The sequence below is a fragment of the Polypterus senegalus genome, chromosome 15, assembly GCF_016835505.1.
Source record: "Polypterus senegalus isolate Bchr_013 chromosome 15, ASM1683550v1, whole genome shotgun sequence".
Taxonomy (NCBI): Eukaryota; Metazoa; Chordata; class Cladistia; order Polypteriformes; family Polypteridae; genus Polypterus; species Polypterus senegalus.
Genome location: NC_053168.1, coordinates 84531548 through 84552028, shown reverse-complemented (window position 1 = coordinate 84552028; position 20481 = coordinate 84531548). Strand labels below are relative to the sequence as shown.

Genomic DNA, 20481 nt, shown 5'->3' with positions numbered 1-20481 from the left:
TAAAAATAATGCATTTAATCACACTTTGCATTACAAGCAAAGGGAGCTTTTGTCAATGCATGATTTCCTGGTACACGATTACATTGATCAAGCGCATCCCGATTCATTTTACCCTCGCACCACCTTAGTTTGAGAAGAAGTATGAAAAATATGAGGTTAACACAGAAAAACAGATCACCAATTCAAGCTTTATGAATAATCGATTAAGCCATCAATAATTGTTTTGGTAAAGCCATCCTCCTTCCATTTTATAATTTTTCCGCCACTAGCCATGATTAAATGAGCGGTAAATAAAGTAAGAGCAAAGCGAGGGTGACTTATTTAGGCAGGCATATATATGACAGCAACACTCATGACAATGTCAATCATGTTACGTTATTATTAAAATGTTTCCTTTTCTTTTCATTACTTCTTTAACACACTACTTCTCCGCTGCGGCGGGTATTTTGATATATATATATATATGAATGACCTCCAAAGGCTGAGACTTTTGATATCATGAGCGTGTCTGCAAAACTGTGGTCTCCTGCCCTGCAAAAGTCGAGCAGCCAGCGTGCGTGCATAGCTGTGCCGGCCTTTGAGGCGCTGCGCTGCGCTTCTGCCTTAAGTCAAAGTGAGCACTTTTAATTTTTCATCCTCCCCTGCGCTATAGCCCAGACAAGTGCAAACACGGGACCCCTTTTCTACACCACGGCAAAATAATATTAAAGGCGATTCACACTTTCTTTTGCATTATCACGATTATGAGGTCTCACCGGATTATGAAGACACGCACACGAGTGGAGGACTGACAGTGCCATCACAGCCGATTAATGGCGAGGGCGTCTCACCAGTCTACACAAGACCCACGCGACTGTCCCCAAAAGGCGATCATAGCGTCAGCGAACACATCTCTCTATACTATATAAAAGAAAAAGGCATCTTTCCTTTCTTTACACCTTGTTTCCTTTTATCCCAAATCAAAGCCTTTCTCTCTTAACACTGCAGAGGACACAAAACTAATTTTCTTTAAATGCGGTAAGGCACATTACCAGAGGCACAAATTTGAGCGTTCACATAGAAAATGTAATTTCTATACCACAGCCGTCGTGTAGCGCCTTTCAAAAGGGATCTACTACCAGAGATGATCCATATATATTTTAGCTGCTGTTAGTTACTTACCTGTTGTGTTACACAGTCTTTAAAATGTAGTTTACCATAACCACTCCAGTAGTGCTCAATGTACCTGTACTTCTTAAAACGTTAATGTTTTACTGTTTAATAACTTATAGACTATATTTTATTATTTCCCTTGCACTCAGTGACCAAAGCTATACACACACATATATAAAACTATACACACAAGTATATGTATGTGTATATATATGTATATATATATATATATATATATATATATACACACACACTATCTACATTATATATATATATATATATACACACACACACATACATACATGCACATACACACATACACACATATATATAATTTGTGTGTGTGTATGTATGTATGTGTGTGTATATATGATGTAGATAGGTATGTAGATATGAAGATATGTATGTGTATATATATATATATATATGTATGTATGTGTGTGTGTGTGTGTGTGTGTGTGTGTGTGTGTGTGTATATATGACAGCAGCAATCAAGCTGTGAGAAAACAGTAAAAGGAGGCGTGTCAGGCGTGGGTACATTTTCTGATGCAGCTAGGCGAAAAAACTTTGTGGCGCTGCCCAAATACACAAAACAATTACTTTGACAATCATGTTACATTATTTTTAAAGTTTTCCTTTTCTTTTTCATAACTTCTTTAACACACTACTTCTCATGCGGCCGGGTATTCTGCTAGTATATATATATATATCAAAATACCCGCGCTTCACAGCGGTGTCGTGTTAAAGAAGTTATGAAAAAGAAAAGGAAACATTTTAAAAATAATGTAAGATGATTGTCAAAGTAATTGTTTTGTGTATTTGGCGGCAGCGTCACAAAGTTTTTTCGCCTAGCTGCATCAGAAAATGTACCACTACGCCTGACATGCCTCCTTTTAGTGTTTCTCACAGCTTGGATTGCTGCTGTCATAATGGGTTTGAGTGTATGTATATACATACATACATACATAGATACATATATATATATATACATATATATACACATACATTCATATCTACATATCTATATACATATCTACATATACATATCATATATATATATATATATATATATATATATATATATATATATATATATATATATATATATATATACATACCTATCTACATCATATATACTCACACATACAATCATATATACACACACATACATACATACACACACACAAATTATATATATGTATAACAAACCTTAGGGTTAGGGTTAGGGTTTATGTATATATGTATGTATGTATGTATGTATGTATGTGTGTGTGTGTGTGTGTGTGTGTGTGTGTATATATATACACATACATACATATATATACACATACATATACTTGTGTGTATGTTTGTATGTGTCTATATGTGTGTGTATAGCTTTGGTCACTGAGTGCAAGGGAAAACTAATAAAATATAGTCTATAAGTTATTAAACACTAAAACATTAACGTTTTAAGAAGTACAGGTACATTGAGCACTACTGGAGTGGTTGCGGGTAAACTACATTTTAAAGACTGTGTAACACAACAGGTAATTAGAACTAACAGCAGCTAAAATGTATATGGATCATCTCTCGGTAGTAGATCCCTTTTGAAAGGCACTACACGACGGCTGTGGTATAGAAATTACATTTTCTATGTGAACGTTCAAATTTGTGCCTCTGGTAATGTGCCTTACCGCATTTAAAGAAAATTAGTTTTGTGTCCTCTGCAGTGTTAAGAGAGAAAGGCTTTGGTTTGGGATAAAAGGAAAAAGAGTGTAAAGAAAGGAAAGTTGCCTTTTTCTTTTATATAGTATAGAGAGATGTGTTCGCTGACGCTATGATTGCCTTTGGGGACAGTCGCATGTGGGTCTTGTGTAGACTGGTGAGACGTCCCCTTCATTAATCAGCTGTGATGGCACTGTCAGTCCTCCACTCGTGTGCGTGTCTTCATAATCCGAGCTGACGACCTCATAATCACATACGTGCAAAATAAAGTGCAAATCACCTTAATATTACTTTGCCTCGGTGTAGAAAAGGGGTCCTGTGTTTGCACTTGTCTGGGCTATAGCTCAGGGGGAGGAGGAAAAAAATTAAAAGTGCTCACTTTGACTTAAGGTAGAAGCACAGTCAGCGCCTCAAAGGCCGGCACAGCTATGCACGCGCGCTGGCTGCTCGACTTTTGCTGGGCAGGAGACCCCAGTTTTTGCAGACACGTTCACGATATCAAAAGTCTCAGCGCCTTTGAGGTCATATATATATATATATATATATATATGTATGTATATATATATATATATTGTGAACGCTGGCCCTGGCACAGACAGACGGACAGCATATTTTCACCCACACACCGTTTATTTACAATACTATTTACAGTTTTTCTCACGTGCACCCCCAGTGCCTTCTTGCACCGATTTCCCCAATGTCCAGGCGCACAGTCTCTTGTGCCTTCCTGGTCGCCTCCCGTCCTCTCTCTCCAGCTCTGTCTGCTTCCTCCCGACATCCACCACTGACTGGAGGGAGGCGGCCCCTTTTATGGGAACCCGGATGGGCTCCAGCTGCTCCCCGGCAATTAGCACTAGCCACACCTCTGTGTGGCAGAAGTGCCGGCTGCGCACCCAGAAGCCGTCCGGGTGTCCCCTGTCGTCTTCCCCTTGGCACTTCCAGGTGTGGGGGAAGTGCCGGGCTCCCGGGATAATTAGGCACTGGGGCGCCGCCTGGCGGTGGCCACGGGTCCCTACAGGGCTGGGCTTCTAAGCCCCCTACCCGAGGCCTCCTGCATAACTAGGACGGACGCCCCCTCGTGGTCTGGTGGAGGCCCATGCCCTCCTCTGGTCCTCTAAGGCGTCCCGGCCGGGCTCCAGCCCCAGCCGACGACCACACGGGATAAACCGGCATCGGGGCGCCGCCTGGCGGTGACCACGGGCCCCTACAGGGTAGGGCTTCCATGCCCTCGACCTGTGGTCCCCAACAGAACCAGGACGGACGCCCCCTCGCGGTCTGGAGGAGGCACAAGCCCTCCTCTCGTCCTCTTGGGTGTCCACAATATATATATATAGCAAAATACCTGCGCCTCGAAGCGGAGAAGTAGTGTGTTAAAGAAGTAATGAAAAAGAAAAGGAAACATTTTAATAATAACGTAACATGATTGACATTGTCATGAGTGTTGCTGTCATATATATGCCTGCCTGAATAAGTCACCCTCGCTTTGCTCTTACTTTTTTACCGTTCATTTAATCATGGCTAGTGGTGGAAAAATTATAAAATGGAAGGAGGATTACACTGAGTATGGCTTTACCAAAACAATTATTGATGGAGAATCGATTATTCATAAAGCTTGAATTGGTGATCTGTTTTTCTGTGTTAACCTCATATTTTTTCATACTTCTTCTCAAACTAAGGTGGTGCGAGGGTAAAATGAATCGGGATGTGCTGATCAATGTAATCGGTGTACCAGGAAATCATGCATTGACAAAAGCTCCCCTTTGCTTGTAATGCAAAGTGTGATTAAATGCATTATTTTTAACGCGTTATGGAGCACATGCATCGAAGCTTCTCAGCTGTGCTTGTGCTAAGAAAAGGAAAGATTTTAAAAATAACGTAACACGATTGTCAATGTGACCTTTTGTAAGTAGTGCCTGGAGGATTCAGTGTGGAGAAACTCTAGAGACAGCATGTGTATTAACTTGTGGATTTTTCTGTGAGTATTTGGTGGCAGTCTGACGAAGTTGCTTCGGAAGACGGCGTTAGCCGCGGAGCTCAGCTCAGAGCGAAATGAGATGAATGGGAGGGGAGATGATGACGTGACTCCCCCACCCGCCTTAACTGTCAATCCCCCCTCAAAGACAGTCTCTCGGAATTTGCATAAGCACACCCCTTCACCTACAATTTTAACTTAGTTACAAAGTGATCAAAACTCTTGTTTATATCCTACGTCCTCTTATTAAACTTGTATCCCGCATTCCCGTGGGCATGTGAAACGCCAGCGGTAGCCTGTCTATGAACTTAATTTAAAGTTTAGGTTTACACCGTGCTTTCTTTCCGAGGTAGCAGCACTCATGAATATGGTAGTATATGTCACTCGCTCGCTTCTTATTGTTTCGCTGCCTTCTCAATTATATAATGCATGTTTTCTTAAGTGCTTTTGGAGGTCTTCCTGGTTTTCTACGCACTGCGTTGACAGTCAGTTCAAGTGATTACGTGGGAGGCGTGATGATGTCACACAAAACTCTGCCCCCCCTACGTCTTTCCAGCTCAACTCCATTACAGTTAATGGAGAAAAATACCTTCCAGTTATTACCATTAGGCGTAGAATTTTCGAAATGAAACCTGCCCAACTTTTGTAAGTAAGCTGTAAGGAATGAGCCTGCCAAATGTCAGCCTTCTACCCACACGTGAACTTGGAGAATTAGTGATGAGTGAGTGAGTGAGTGAGTGAGTGAGTGAGTGAGTGAGGGCTTTGCCTTTTATTAGTATAGATTAACATGCAGAATCTAATGGATTCGTTTGTAAAAAAAGATTAATGCTTTACAACTTGCAGCTGCTAGTTAAAAATTACAGTCATGATTTCAATTGTCCTTTGCTTCTATCTTTCTCCAGATTTCACTACTGTTTGCTCTAACCATCTAGTTAAGGTTTTTAGCACACTAAAAACTACTTACTGCTTGGTCGACCCATTTCACACATTGTTTCTGATGTCTAACTCACTGTCTCTTAACTCTATTATTCTTCATTTGGTCGATTTGCACATAACATTTTGCTTAGTCCCTGATAGTCTCATAAAAAAAATTAATTTGGATATTTAATTTTGGATATCATCCCATCTCTCATCTTTCTTTCCTTTGTAAAGTTTTGGGAAAATTATTGCAAACATACTACAGTATCAATTTGTCAACTAACGTTTTTTTAAGCAACTTCAGTCTGGCTTATTGAAAATAACATAGCACCAAATGCGTTTTGGTTGAATTACTGAATGATCTGCTGTTGAACTGTGAAAGCAGCTTTTGTTCTGCTCTGTGTTTGCTGAATCTTTCAGCTGCATTTCACACAGTTAATCATCACATTTTTTCTACATTGCTTGGCATCATATGTTGGAATGTCTTTAAATAGCTTACCTCTTATTTGTCAAACTATGCTCATTAATATTGCTATGAATAATTTTAAATCTGCAGCTATACCATTTTGCTGGAGTGTACCTCATAGCTCTCTTTTAGGTACCTTTACAATGTAGGTTTACAATTCCATATTTATACTGATGATGTTAATGTCTCTGGTGATCAATAAGGACGCTTTTGTGGATTTTGTTATACTTTCAGATTGCTTTAACAAAATTTGCTCTTGGATAAGCAATAGGATTGAGTGCAAGTCAGAAATGATTACTGAATGGATTGCCAGCCCTTCACACCCACACAGACCCCACAATCATCTATCTACATGGGGAACTTTTAAGAGTAGCTATTTGACCCAATAAAGGCACCACTTATATTGACTAAGACAATTGATAAATCTTACTCTCCAACTAGCCTCTGGTGCTAGTACCAATATGAAGGAGCAATGTTCCCTACAATAAATGGGTAGTGTAGTGTAGTGTACTGCATCTGAAGATATGGTCATTTTATTCTCGTGACTGTTATGTACTGTATATCAAGTAGTTAGGAAGTGCATCTTCTACAAGATTCAGCAGATACCCCATTTTTATCTGCCAATGAAAGAACAAACAATGTAGTTGCATTTTGGAAGGAAGAAAACTTATTGTTGAATGAAGTGGACAGTAAACAGCTACTATTACATTACTAGAAGAGCAAGGATACAGTGAGTTTGGCTGTTTTGCTCCTTCACTGTTAGCTGTAATGAAAACAAAACAGTGCTGTTTAAATTTAAATAAGCATTTTTCGTACTGTTTAATATGATTTCAACTTAATATGAGTTCATATCCTATATGCAAATTGGACTATTGGTCCAGTGCTAAAATCTTAGTCAAAACTCATCAGAAACAGAGTGTAACTGCAGCCCATAATCCCTACAACATCACTTGTGACACGCTCACTTAAGAGCACCATTGTTGATGTGCCCATTTCCAAGAGGCTAGAAACATCTATCAATTATAATAAAAAAAATCTTGGGACGAGACATGACTTTTTGAGAGACTTTTTGGAATGAAGTCCCGCGAGACGGAGACTTTTAACATGAGAATCTTTCCAGTCATGCCATACTTACAACCTTTGGAAGCAAGTCCTGCGAGATGGTGACTTTTGCCATAAGATTCTTTCAAGTCACGCCCTACTTACAACCATTTTCAAACAAGACCAAGGTCATCTAACCTCTCAATTGGGTGAATGCTTTTGTCAGACACACTTCCTGTGCTCTCAGCTCTTAGTTGTGTGAATGCTTTTGGCAGACACACTTCCTGCGCTCTCAGCTCTTATGAATTTTATAAGGACAATAATTTTATACGTTCTAGACACGTCAACGACTAAGTGAAGAAGAAAGAGCAGGAACAAATAATCGAAAAATTTGGGTAATTTATTAGAGATAAAGAAACTAAATTCACTCACGGGCAGTTATATGTTGCGTTGTCACAATGTAAATCCAAACACAGAATCAAAATTCACTGTGATCTTGAAGAAAAGTTAATTCCAAATATTGTTTTTACTGAAGTTCTAAAGTAAAAGTGAAAATAATGCATATGTAACAATTCCCATGAAAATAACAATCTCTTTAAATTGCATATCCAGTTAATCAAACCCAGGGGTGGGCAAGTGAAATGGGCAGGGGGCGGAGCCCACGAGTGTACAAATAAAATTTATTATTTACACTCCAACAGATGGCATATACAAATGACAGTAACCTAAACTCACAAAGAAAATTTAAAACAGACAAAAACCCCATTAAAGTCGATTGACTTGTAAAACAGATGGAAGTAGCTAATGGTATGATTTTCGCTCCTAGGAGGCCAGTCTATGTAGCTATTAATAGAATTTGTTATATAGTTATGCAATTTATTCCTGCTTTCATTTTGCTACATTAATTAGGGATGATCACTAGAATGTTTTATTGACTTGAGATTCCTTCTATCATTCCTTTTCATTTCCTATATTTTTTCTATTTAAATTTTCTTTTGTTAGGTCATAGTGTTATTTGGCTATTGCTTCAGTTACTGTGAATTTAGAAAGTACTCAGACCCTTTCACTTTCTGTAAAATTTATTGTGATGTAGAGTCACTTTTAAATTTATACATTTACCATTTTTGCTCATCAGTCTACACACAATAACCCATAATGACAAAGTAAAAACATGATTTCAGAAAAAGTGCAAATTTTAAATTTGCATAATTTATTAAAAACTGAAATATCCCATTCATAAGAAATTATTCAGAACCTTAATTCAGTACTTTGTAGAAGTAATTTTAGCTTTAAGTGTTCTTGTGTAGGTCTCTGCAAGCATTTCATATTAAGAAAGTTACATGGTATATAATCAGGCAGATCAAACTTGCAAAGGTTATACAACAGCGTACTTCAAAATCAGTTTAGAGAGAACAGCACAGAAAAAAACTTAATTAAACAAGAATTTGACCCCAACTCTAGAGAAAGGGAAATAGAGAGGACAGCCAAAACAGAAAAAAACACCATCCTTTTCTCCTTATATGAATGTTTATTCTAAAATTTTATATTTAAAACTTACCATGTTTTTAAAAAGTTTTGGACAGATCCTCTAAGTGAGAATATGATATTGTTTCTAAATATAAATATTACAGAACATCAGTTACCCACTGAGTTATAAAAGGTGGGTTGGGATTGTTCCAGTTAAGGAAGTCTGTGTTGTTAGTGTGGTATATCAATCAATTTGTCCTTATCCACTTTAAGCCAATCTAAGGAATGCAGCATATGCAACTTTTGGATGATTGGGAGTGATTATGATACTAAAACTGTCTTTTAAATACTTAAAGATTTTTGTCCAAAATTACATTAATTCAAACATATGGCTTAGTAATGCTGGAGCGTTTTGTAGCTTGTGGGCTGCAATCAAGTTCAAGTGCATTTTCAAGTAAAATTAAAGCCAACAGGATGCACCTGACCACAATTTAGAGTGCCAGAGCAAAGGGTGTAAATCCTTGTACAAATGAGACATCGTTTTTTATTTTTACTAAATTTGAAAGCCTTTCTGAAAACATGTTTTCACTTTCTCATTATGGTTACTGAGTGTAGATTGATGGGCAAAAATGACAGATTTATTCATCCATCCATCCATTATCAAACCCGCTATATCCTAATATCCACTGTAGCCAATCCCAGCCAACACAGGGCGCAAGGCAGGAAACAAACCTCAGGCAGGGCGCCAGCCCACCGCAGAAAATTAAATCTACAACTCAACAATGTGTGCTGAAAGTCAGGAAGTGAAGGGATTGGAATACTTTCTTTAGCCACTGTATGTGGCATTATATATAGGGTTCTTAATAATGGTGCTAATGCTTGTGCCTTTTGTTGAAATACAAGATGCGCTGTGTTTTATTAGTAAGTGCTTTACAAAATACTGTACATTCCATTAGATGGCAAATGTTAACACTTATTACTCCCAACAGAGGGTAACTGCATGCCAGCCAGTAATTTGGTTTACATATATAGAAACAGAAATAGTGTGGCTTCTGAATTAGGGCTTCAGCTTTTTCAAATTACCTCATATGTTTTTGGTAGTCCATCAGACAAAAATATTACCACAATATATCTGCCTTTAATTATTTGTAATTAGTGATTTTCTTCTCGCCACGAAAAGAAAAATACCTGAGTGAATCTCACACACATACATGCATATGTACATTTTCATACCCACTTAACCCTTTACATGTATGCCATTGTTTTGGAACCATGGGTGGGGACAAGGAATAATGCAAAACTGATTGAATAAAATCATTCATTTACTCACTGCTATTATACAATTGAATGTTTTGCTGTTAGAATGCTGTATTACATATCCCAATTCCACAATGAAATTATTTTCTTTCTTCCCTCAAAGATGGCCAGATTCCAGCATTACATCAAAACCTGCCCCTCCAGCCATCTTGAATGTCCTGATTCAACTGTATGCAATTTAGCAGACAATGATCTACTAAATGAGAAAGGTGTTTCAGCTTTTAAATTACACCACTTTCCACTTTCTATGTTTGCCATTTTATACACTTCAACATTTTTTTCTTCGTAAAGATGTTTTTGAATCTTGCAACTATTGGTGTTGTAATTTGGATGTACAGTATAATTTCTACCAACTATATATATTCTGACAAAATAACATCTGCTCTTCAAAATAATACGTAGAGCAGAAGTTTTCAATTATGGAAATAATACTTATACCTATATTAGGGCTATAGATACTTATTTGAAAACAGTAGAAGCTGAGAAAAAGAATCCTGTTTTTTTGTACTACTTGAAAACTGAGTATTTCATAACAACTTTTTCTGGGAGTTCCAGACACATTCACTGACACTTTTGTAGTGTCTGAAAGCTTATTCCAACACCTATGGAAATAAGAAAAACATTCAGTGCTTCTTCTGTAACACATGTGTACAACTAACTAATTCTCCAGCTGTAAAAAGTATGAAAGAGAAATATCTGTCCTTTATATTGAGAGGTAGTACATGAATATCGAGGAAAGATGATCAAAATATAGCTAGTTTGCTTAATTTTTGTCAAGCTCAGCTTGTCGTCTGGGGATTTCCCACAGTCCTTTATAGTCCTTGACCCAGAAGTGTTTCTCTCTCTCTGTCCATGTGACTAGGAACACTTCCGGGCCAGATAAAACTCCTTTTCCATTTACTGTAGCGGGATCTACCACTCTCCTATACACAGACCCAGCAGGCAGGGTTGTGGCCAAGTAATCTTGTTCCCTGCATTTATAATGTTCCTTGCATCCCCTATCGATGACAGGTGCTTATAGCGTGACCGCGGTTGGCTCGGATTTGCTGTTGCTGCAAGACGCTAGAGTGCTGGAAGACTGTGGTTGCCCCGGCAACTGATAGGCAGTCTTCCACAGACATGGCAATCATACTTCAGGAAGCTCTTTGGCCAATACCCCCAGGCCGCCAGATGGAGCCCTCCCTGCAGTATGGAGGTGCCCCGAAGACTAGCAGGGAGTCATGGACTTTGTAGTTTTTATCTTCAGCCCTGCTGGATACCACAGGGGCCGCAAGAGGGAGCTGCAGGGAGGACCGAAGATTCCTTTATGTCCTTTAACCCGGAAGTGCATCAGAGGAAGAGCGACGTGCTTCCGGGGTGAAGAAAAGGACTTTTTTACTAGACCCGGAAGTGATACAAGATCACATGGACTGGGGATTGGGAACACTTCCGGGTCAGGGAATATAAAAGGACTATGAGAGCTCCCAGACGGTGAGCTGAGCTGTGTGGAAGGGTGGCAACGCATCTAGGAGTGTGGAGGATTGTATTGTAGTTATTACTGTGTTTGTATATGAGTATAGTGGAGCAGAGGGTGCTTTGTGCACTGTGGCGATTTAATAAAGTCATCATTTGGACTTTTACCTGGTGTCTGGAGTCGTGGACAGGGGTTCAAGGGAGCGATAGCGTCCCCTATCTGTCACACTATCTTAGTACCACTGTGTGCAAGGGTAGAACCAGCCTTGAATGAGGTGCCCATCCATCAAAGGGCACACCCATGCACATGCACACATTCACTATTGCTGAAGCTACTTAGACTCACCAGATAAATTGACAGGCTTGACCAATTTTTAAACAATGTAATTCATGTTACACAATTTTCAAACCATGTTTGTGCAGAGGAACAACAATAAGCATGCAAGTAATACAACTCAAAACACATTTCTTAAGTGTGTACAGCCGTAGTGATGACACTACTAGGCAACAAACAACATGTAATCATCAGTAGCCCTAAAACTTGAATGATACATATAAAATATGTACTTACTCGATTGAACCTCAAAATAGTCCCATAAGATTTCAAAGGTTCTACCACTTTAGCTTCAAGTCTCTCAACCTAAAAGCAAGTACATGATAAGTGTGAATTAGGGGGAGATATTCTCAAAAACAGTAGGCTATTTCATATTTATTATAAATATTCAAATGGATATTATATTTAGAGACCATTTATCAAATGTGTAAAGTATTGATTAGATGACAGATGTTGCTTGAGGCACCAGAGAGGCACATGCCTAAAACATACATAAACATCACCATTTCACTGAGAGAGCACCTTCTCAGCATGAGAAAAAGGACACCACAAGACATGAATATGAATTTGAAGTTGCAAAGGCTAGATAATACTAAGGGGTTTGCAAGAAGATTGAACAGCTTATTGATAATATAGGGTTTTACATGATCAGAACTGAGAAACGTTTAGACCATGTTGTCTTGTCAAGAGTAAGTGAGCAGGCAGCTTCTCTTTGGTCTGTTAAATGGTGGTCTCTGGCAAGGAGGAAGGGAAGTATGTCACCTCGTTAAAACAAACAGCATGGATTCTGCTGAGAGACCTGAGTCTCAATTATAAAACTTTGCATAGATTTGAGCATTAAAATATACATACACCAAAAAATACTAAAATGCATATCCCAAAAAAAAAAAAAACTTATAAAACTTGCTTTATGCACATTTCTATGCAATTAACCCTTTTTAAATGACAATCATCTTGTAAATGTGTGAAGATAAACATGCCTCAAACTGCACTTGGTTGCCACCCTAACACAACCGTACATGGACTATGTTAATCAACTCATACATATGCAAACATGATGCTCTAGACTTTCATTGGCTGTTAGACCAGCCTGCCTCCTGAAGCACTGAGACACTGACACCTGCATTTCAGGAGTCCCCTACTGCGTTTCACAACATACTGTACATGGCATTATAGCGTCTCTCCTCTGAATTCTATTAGTTGGGGAAATGAACATGCAACGGATTGATTTTGCAATGAATAGTGTAGGCCATCTGAAAAACTAAGGGGTTCATCCAGTTACCAACCACCACATAGAGCACTATCCTGTATGCCAAAGCTACATTACCTCAAAATAAATTAATCATAGGGTTGACCCAGGCCACCAAGCCATGATGTTTGTCAGTCTCACCTTGACATCACAGATGTTGTGTGTTAATGGAATGTAACTGGTTATGATTAACAAACATAATTGTGTGTAACATTAGCTTCACTGTTGCTAGGTGCACTTATTGCAATATGAGTGCAGTAAATTGTACTGATTATGTTAGTAAAATTGGACACAGCTGCAAACTGCTTTTTATTTTTGCAAAAACATGTTGTGGTTTATATATGTACATCTGCACTACATGAAAACAGAATGTAGTACCTCGTTGGTTAATTAATGGCTTCCAGCACATTAAGTATGATTGGGTGATGCTTGGCTAAGATATTCCTGACCAGTCAGCCAGTTTCCTGAGAACTGGCAACAAATAGCCATTATAAATTGATGAAAAACTAAAAATGTTCTTCAGTCCAAATATGCAGCATTGACCCTATTAAAAGGAAAGTAAAATGCAGTCTACATCATTATTCATCACTTTTGAGGTGTAATGTGTTTAGCATATCAATGCACATTATAATAAAGACTAGTTGATATGAATTAGCATACACATGCGTTATTTTTTACTTGGTTTGGTTGCATTTCCCATTTATCAAGGGTGATGTCACTGCCCAATTTCTGTGAAATGTTGAGTATTGACAGGACAGAGTGGCCATAGATTTATGAAAGTTCTCCCGTCAAGTTTTCTTTGTGTGGAAACTTGTGTATTTACACTTTGGGCCCCTTTTGGGAGTTATTCTGGAGCTTGACACACAATTGATCCCAAGAGAAAATTTAAAGCTAGCTCAGCATGTAGAACAGAGAGGATGGCAGGGGAAAAAAGAAAAGAGAGAGCTAGCACAAGCTTGAGGGATCATACATTCAAACATATTGGCAGTATTATCTTACTTATGGAGGTAAAACTTAAAGTAGAAGCAGCAAAGAATGAGGCAAGGTGACATTTGCAGAATTCCAGACATTTAATGTACACAACATGTGAAGGGTTAAAGCATTACAAATTAGAGCACACAAAGTCAAAGCACAGTGGCATTAAGAGGTAATGCATTCAGCATGTCTAATTTAAGATTCTCATGTTGGTAACTATAGAAAAACAAGTAACACAAAATAACTGTTAAATATGTATTTATTTAAAGAAAAAGAATAAAAATAGCATTAGATTAACTTTCTCAATCTCTGTGTGTTACATTCACTAGTAACTTTCCACCGTGGAATAACTGACATGTCTTTCCACCAATCAGAGTTCTTTTTTATTCAGCATATATTTCATACCTTCTTATTTTGTACAATTTCGTAGAATTCCTTACATTTTGTAGAGCACTATTTCTCTTACGTTTCTGCTATATGAGTTTGATTTGTTTCACACACTGGCATGTTTTTGAAGTTGGTTGTATTTTTTACAGCCACAGCTGCATTTCTTTGATTCAGACATTTGCTTTGTTAAGTGCAGATTTATCTAGTGACTTCCTTACACACCTTATATTAAGGCACCAGACGAAATGTCTGCTTTGGTCAATAACGCAAGTGTCTGTTGCAGTTAAAGGTGTGCTATGACTATGGAGAAATGAGTGCACCCTTTGACACCACTGAACCTATCCTTTAATCCTGCTGCTGTTTAAATGTTGTGTGTCCACCATCTTATTCATTCCTGTGATTTCTCCGTTTTTAGGCCACCACACTTAACACTTTATCAATCTGTCAATAAATTAGAGCTGGCTGACTGCCTGCCCAGTGCTTAGTTTTTACAGCTTTACTTCTTTACAAATGATTAATTGACTTGGTTATTTTTGGCTGCTTGAATAATTTAAAAAAAGAATGAACCCAAAATCAACTAATCTTACCGATGGTAGATCACTTGAATTTTTCATAAATATAGACCTGCTAAATAAATAGAGGTATCTGTTTTCTCAAAAACTCTACCAGAGGGTGCTTAGTCAGTGCTTAAGTGTAATGATTCTCAACAATTTCCAAGTACAGAGTCCTTAAAAAAACCTCCAAAAATTCCCAGTAGAGGGGAGAACCATAAAACCTGCTAATAACAAAGGCAAGCACAGAATCTTTATAAATAAAAAGACTTACACTTCACAAAATGCCCAGTAGAACAAAAATCTGTTCTGAGGAGCACAAAGGCAAAAGGAGTTGCCTAAACAATAAAGCAATCCAGTAACAAACAAAGTCAAAATACAGAATCCAGAAACAAAATTAAAAAACAAAGCAAGAAGTCAAAACTCCAATAATCACAATAAGAGCAGAAAACTACAGACAAAGAAACTTACCACTTCCTTGTACATTCAAAGAAATAATGGAACAGCAAAAAGAGATTGAATATATTGTTCGGATTTAAACTTTAAGTCGGAGACTTGTAGATCATCTAATTCATTTTGCCATCAGGGAAAAGTAGTGTTGCTTCCCAATGAACAGGCGTATCCACGAGAATTAAAAGATTTGTTGTTTGGAAAAAGTGAAATCCACATACGTGAGCAGCAGAGCCGCGAAGTGGCTGTTGTGAAGCGTAGGCCAGGGCGTTTATAAGCAGGGGGCAAAGCCCCCTAGTTTTAAAATATTTTTGGGAACAGTAAGGAAAGATGGGGATAATTAGCTAAGAAGAGATAAGGGACCAGTTACTTCATAGCAAACATTGAGAGTTTAGCTCATATTATTCTCATTAGTCTCTGGTGAGGTTTGCAAGAAGATTGGTGAGAAGCGAGAACCTCTGACCTATGAAAGAAAACCACACTTCAGAAATAATTCCTTTAAGAGGAGTGGTCATCTAATTATAAATATGAATTTTGGAAAATTGCAGTAAATGAAATATGCATGAAATTCATGGGAAAACAAAAGCATAACCTCTAGACTCAAATTTTAACAGCACCCACTCAACAAAAGAGAAAGAGTCCTGGAATACCTTACTAATAAGAATGAAGAGATTCAAGTGATTTTAATGAAATGACAGCAGTGGGTAAAAATCACAGATTAGTCTTTACCTGATACCAACAATGAGTTAGTATTGGGAAGAAAAAACTACCTACAACAATGCTTGCACATATTTTCAAAGAATACTGTAGGGCACCACCTGACTGATGGCAAAGCTCTGATGCATCTTGTGTTGCTCTTTGCCACTTCCCAACAATGTTCCTGTCTTAGATGATTTGTATATTCATTGCAAGAAATCCACTGTTTATTTAAAACAATTTTACTGACTAAGGTCGTGTTATACAATACAGAAAGAAGATGAGTTTGTTTGATGCAGGTTAGGGGTGCAGGAAACAAACATGAGCAGAAAGTCCTCTCTGTAGTTTATTGTTAAGACCACATGCCTAACAGACCAAAAAGGTTTCTGTTTTATTTTTCGTTTCCACTGTTCTCCCTCACATAACTAATCACAATATAGAAAGCAGGCGGCACGGTGGTGCAGTGGTAGCACTGCTGCCTCGCAGTAAGGAGACCTGGGTTCACTTCTCAGGTCCTCCCTGCGTGGAGTTTGCATGTTCTCCCCTTGTCTGCGTGGGTTTCCTCCAGGTGCTCCAGTTTCCTCCCACAGTCCAAAGACATGCAGGTTAGGTGCATCCTAAATGATCTCTAGTGTGTGCAGGGTGTGTGTGTGCCCTGCAGTGGGCTGGTGTCCTTCCCAGGGTTTGTTCTGACTTACGCCCTGTGTTGGCTGGGATTGGCTCCAGCAGACTCCTGTGACCCTGTGTTAGGATATAGTGGGTTGGATAATGGATGGATGGAATATAGAAAGCACCACTGTTAAGGTAAATCTAAATGCAACCATAAAAAAAAGACCATTTAAAAATTAAAATTGCAAATATATTTAAATCAACAATTGACCTGTAAAATATGATTCTATACAATGGTGCTTTGGCTTTCAGGGAACTGCAAACACTGTAACTGAGTGGCCTACTGAACAAGAACACAGTGCATCTCCCATAATATTATTAAAAAAAATAAGGCACACTGCCATTCTCTTTGTACTTAGGTTCGGGTGTAAATGACCTATTTTTTAAATAAAATGTTTTGCTATCTGTAAATTACCTATTTTTTTAAATAAAATGTTTTGCTGTCTCCTCCTTACCCACTTTGTAAATATATTAGAAACACTTCCTTGCCTTTCATTCACTTCTATTTACATGCCTTTGTCTCTGCTGAGGCTTATTGTGAAATAATAAACAGATGTTGGATAGTAAAACAGTAGCTTTTCACATGCCATCATGGTAAGACCCATATAGATTCAACATGAAAGCATCTGAGGCAGTCAGAGTTTACACCAATTCTCATGCATATTTGCAGGTGTCACCCATTTTGACAAAAACAAGTAAGAGCCTCACAAGCTCTTCTCAACAGTGTTAGTCCTTTCTCACCGGTGGAAGGTGGATGTTTGTGAAACTGGCCCATGATATGATAAAATTACAGTGTATATCACAAATATGTTTTTCATGTTAATTGTTGCAAATATACATGTGAGATTACCTGGGCGTGACGGTAGTCCTGCACCTTTGCCAACTGATCTGCAAAAAGTTTCAGCCCTTTTCTCAAATTTGGTGTCTCCGTGTCTCCATAAAAATGCACCTCTTTTACGAGAAGGTCGGCCTTGTCACGCAACCGTGCAGTTTTTCGTGTATAGGCAGCAAACAACTGGCATAATTGTCCAAAGTGCTTCTTCACATTAGTCACCATTTCTTGGATCTGTTTGGTCTGATTATCCCTGCATGGAAAATGTAAAGCCTTCAAAATGATTAGAAAAGTTTCAAACCTAAAACAATGTGATGGTTAATTACTTACTTGGGGCGGGGGGTCACTCTCACAAATAATTTATAAATTATATTTAATAAAAATGAAGCATAAAAGCAGAAGACAACCATATACAGTACATTATAAAATGATACTACTTATGAAAATAAAAAATAGACATCAACAGCAGTTCTTAGTATAAAGTTGTTAATCTTATAAAACCCTGATAGTGGAGGAAAAAACCAAAGAGCAGGTTCCTGGTTTTTGATAAAACAAGAACCTGAAAACTTACCTGCAAGTGTTTGACTACAAACTAAAATAGAGTAAATGGACGATCCCCAAATCAAACACTGAAAATGTTTAAAGACCCTCCGGAAAAACTAATTTGAGACATTTTTTTCTGTATACTACTTTGTGATTATGTATTCAGCATTCATTACTGAAGTGTTAATATTTTGTTAGCATTCATTTTATTGTTATGCCATACCTCTATCTGTACAATAACTTAAGAGAACCTACATAATCCCAATTGAAAATCAATAAAGCTTTAGACATTACAATGTTTTAACTTAGATTTCCTATTTTCATTTGTCTGCCATCTGTCATTTGGCTGAAAATGTATATCTGAAATTTTAGACTCAATCAGCCCATTGAATTTGTAGTTTTTCATGTCTTTGAGCATTCACCTGCAATTTATTTTTGCTAGTGTAATTTTACTTTAGGTTTGTTTTGACAGTTCAGATGAGAAATGACTTTTTATTAAGTGATGTGTAGTTCCAAGATTGGAATTCTGTTTCACTCAGTCTCGATGAGTGAGACAGTGATGACAACATGGTCGCCCAAACATATAAAGAAAGTGCTTGCAATGATTAGTTCTTTTAATTTTACAACTTGATTTTCCAGTGGTGAATCGAAACTTCAGAATAAAACAATCAAAGTTAATCTTTCCTTCGGATGGATTACTATTTTACAGTTATAACATACAAACTGCTAGGTTTTATCTGCTATCAGTATACATAGCCATAGAGTATATTAGGAATGTTTTATTTTCAGTATTTTATGACATGTATTGTAGGCAGTGAAGTCAGTGTGGGGATGTGTCTATGTGCATCTGCAAAGGGAAAAAGGTAAAGGTCCCCAAGTGGAAGAAGAAGTTAAGAGGCTCAATGCTTTGGCATTGTTGCCTTCATCACTGCAGAAGCCTAAAATCTGGTGGACTTTGGAAGGCATGGTAATGGTTACTCCTGGTAGTCCTGGTAGAGGTCAACCCAGACTGTTAGCAAGTCATGTATGTGCCTGTTTACATGTTAGCTGTAGATTTGCCATATTTTTTTCATTTGGCACAAAAAATACATTTTATATAGCAATATAAACATTGGAACCATGAGTTCTTTTTAGAGTTGGATTTAAAGCAATATTTCAATAATGTTTTAGATATAAATATTTTTACATTGACTTGTGTAAAAAATCATAATGCCAAATTGTTGCTAGCAATGAAATGTAGTTGGAAATAGAGTCCAGCCCCCTTCATTACACAAATGATTCATTTACAACTATTGCGGACTGTATGAAGCTGTCATTTTGCTAGATTAAAGCTGTTCATTTACTCATCCTGTCAGCAAGGGGCCAAAGTTGTAGGGGCCAAAGTTGTCATGTTTTATTTAGATTTACTATTGTCTACTGAAAGCGAATAGTCACAGTGCTACCTGGTGTGTATTATGATATAATATTGAATTTTGTCCTTTGCAAAATATGTTAATGCTTCAGGCGATCAACTATATGACCCCAGTCAACCTTGCTTACACATTAGTATTTGAATTTGTTAGAAGAATTTACTGCAGATATTAGGTTATAATATGTAATTGGTTACCTAGCACGGGCATCATATGCATTAGTCATGGTCCAGTTACTCATCTTTGCAGGTGCTGCAGCAGGTAAACCAAAACAAGTGCGGTTACTGTCTTGCTTCAGGATTGTACTTTGTGAGCAGCACAATTTAATCTTCAATAAAAGTTTCCTGGTAAATGAAATTTACAGAAGTAATGTCAACAGAATTCATCAGTCTCAAACTGGAAGTAAAATGTAAAGTAATACATTGAAAAACTTTCTTGGACGAGTTTAATAGACAAAAAACAAATACTGAACAAATCTATTTTTAGCAAATGTCTTTATTAACCACCAAGCACCTGAACTTTGCATTTAGGTCACTACTCTGACCACTTGATGTCAAGGTTAAATACAGAATGGAATTCATCCTGGCCTGAAAACTGAAGACAAATGCAGGCATTCTTTTTCAACAGTGAACAGCCTACACACCAATCTCAGAAAAACACTGCATCCTACTGCATTTAATAAAAAATATATACCTATCTGCGATGTTAGCAGCTACAATAATCAATCAGTTTCAGCATGTTAGGCTTGCTTATACCTGGACCTTAAATTAAAAAACAAAATTAACTGTGTGGTGCTATATCTTCAGAGATGAAGTGTACTACATTGGACAGGGAAATTCTTACCAATAACTGTTATATTTTCTTTTGTTTTACTGTTGTCTTCTTAAAGTGAAT

General features: G+C 37.7%; 1 protein-coding gene across 1 annotated transcript in view; it reads right to left on the bottom strand.

The window, feature by feature from the left end:
* The window catches only part of LOC120515505 (protein FAM92A-like), a 72102-nt gene extending 52289 nt beyond the window's left edge, over nt 1-19813 (bottom strand). Inside the window, exons 1-3 of the mRNA XM_039736565.1 lie at nt 19785-19813; nt 17654-17888; nt 12064-12132 (exon numbers count right to left, since the gene is read on the bottom strand). Coding sequence (XP_039592499.1) covers nt 12064-12132; nt 17654-17888; nt 19785-19813 — 333 coding nt within the window. The remainder of the gene's footprint in view (nt 1-12063; nt 12133-17653; nt 17889-19784) is intronic.
* Between the last annotated feature and the right edge of the window lie 668 nt (nt 19814-20481).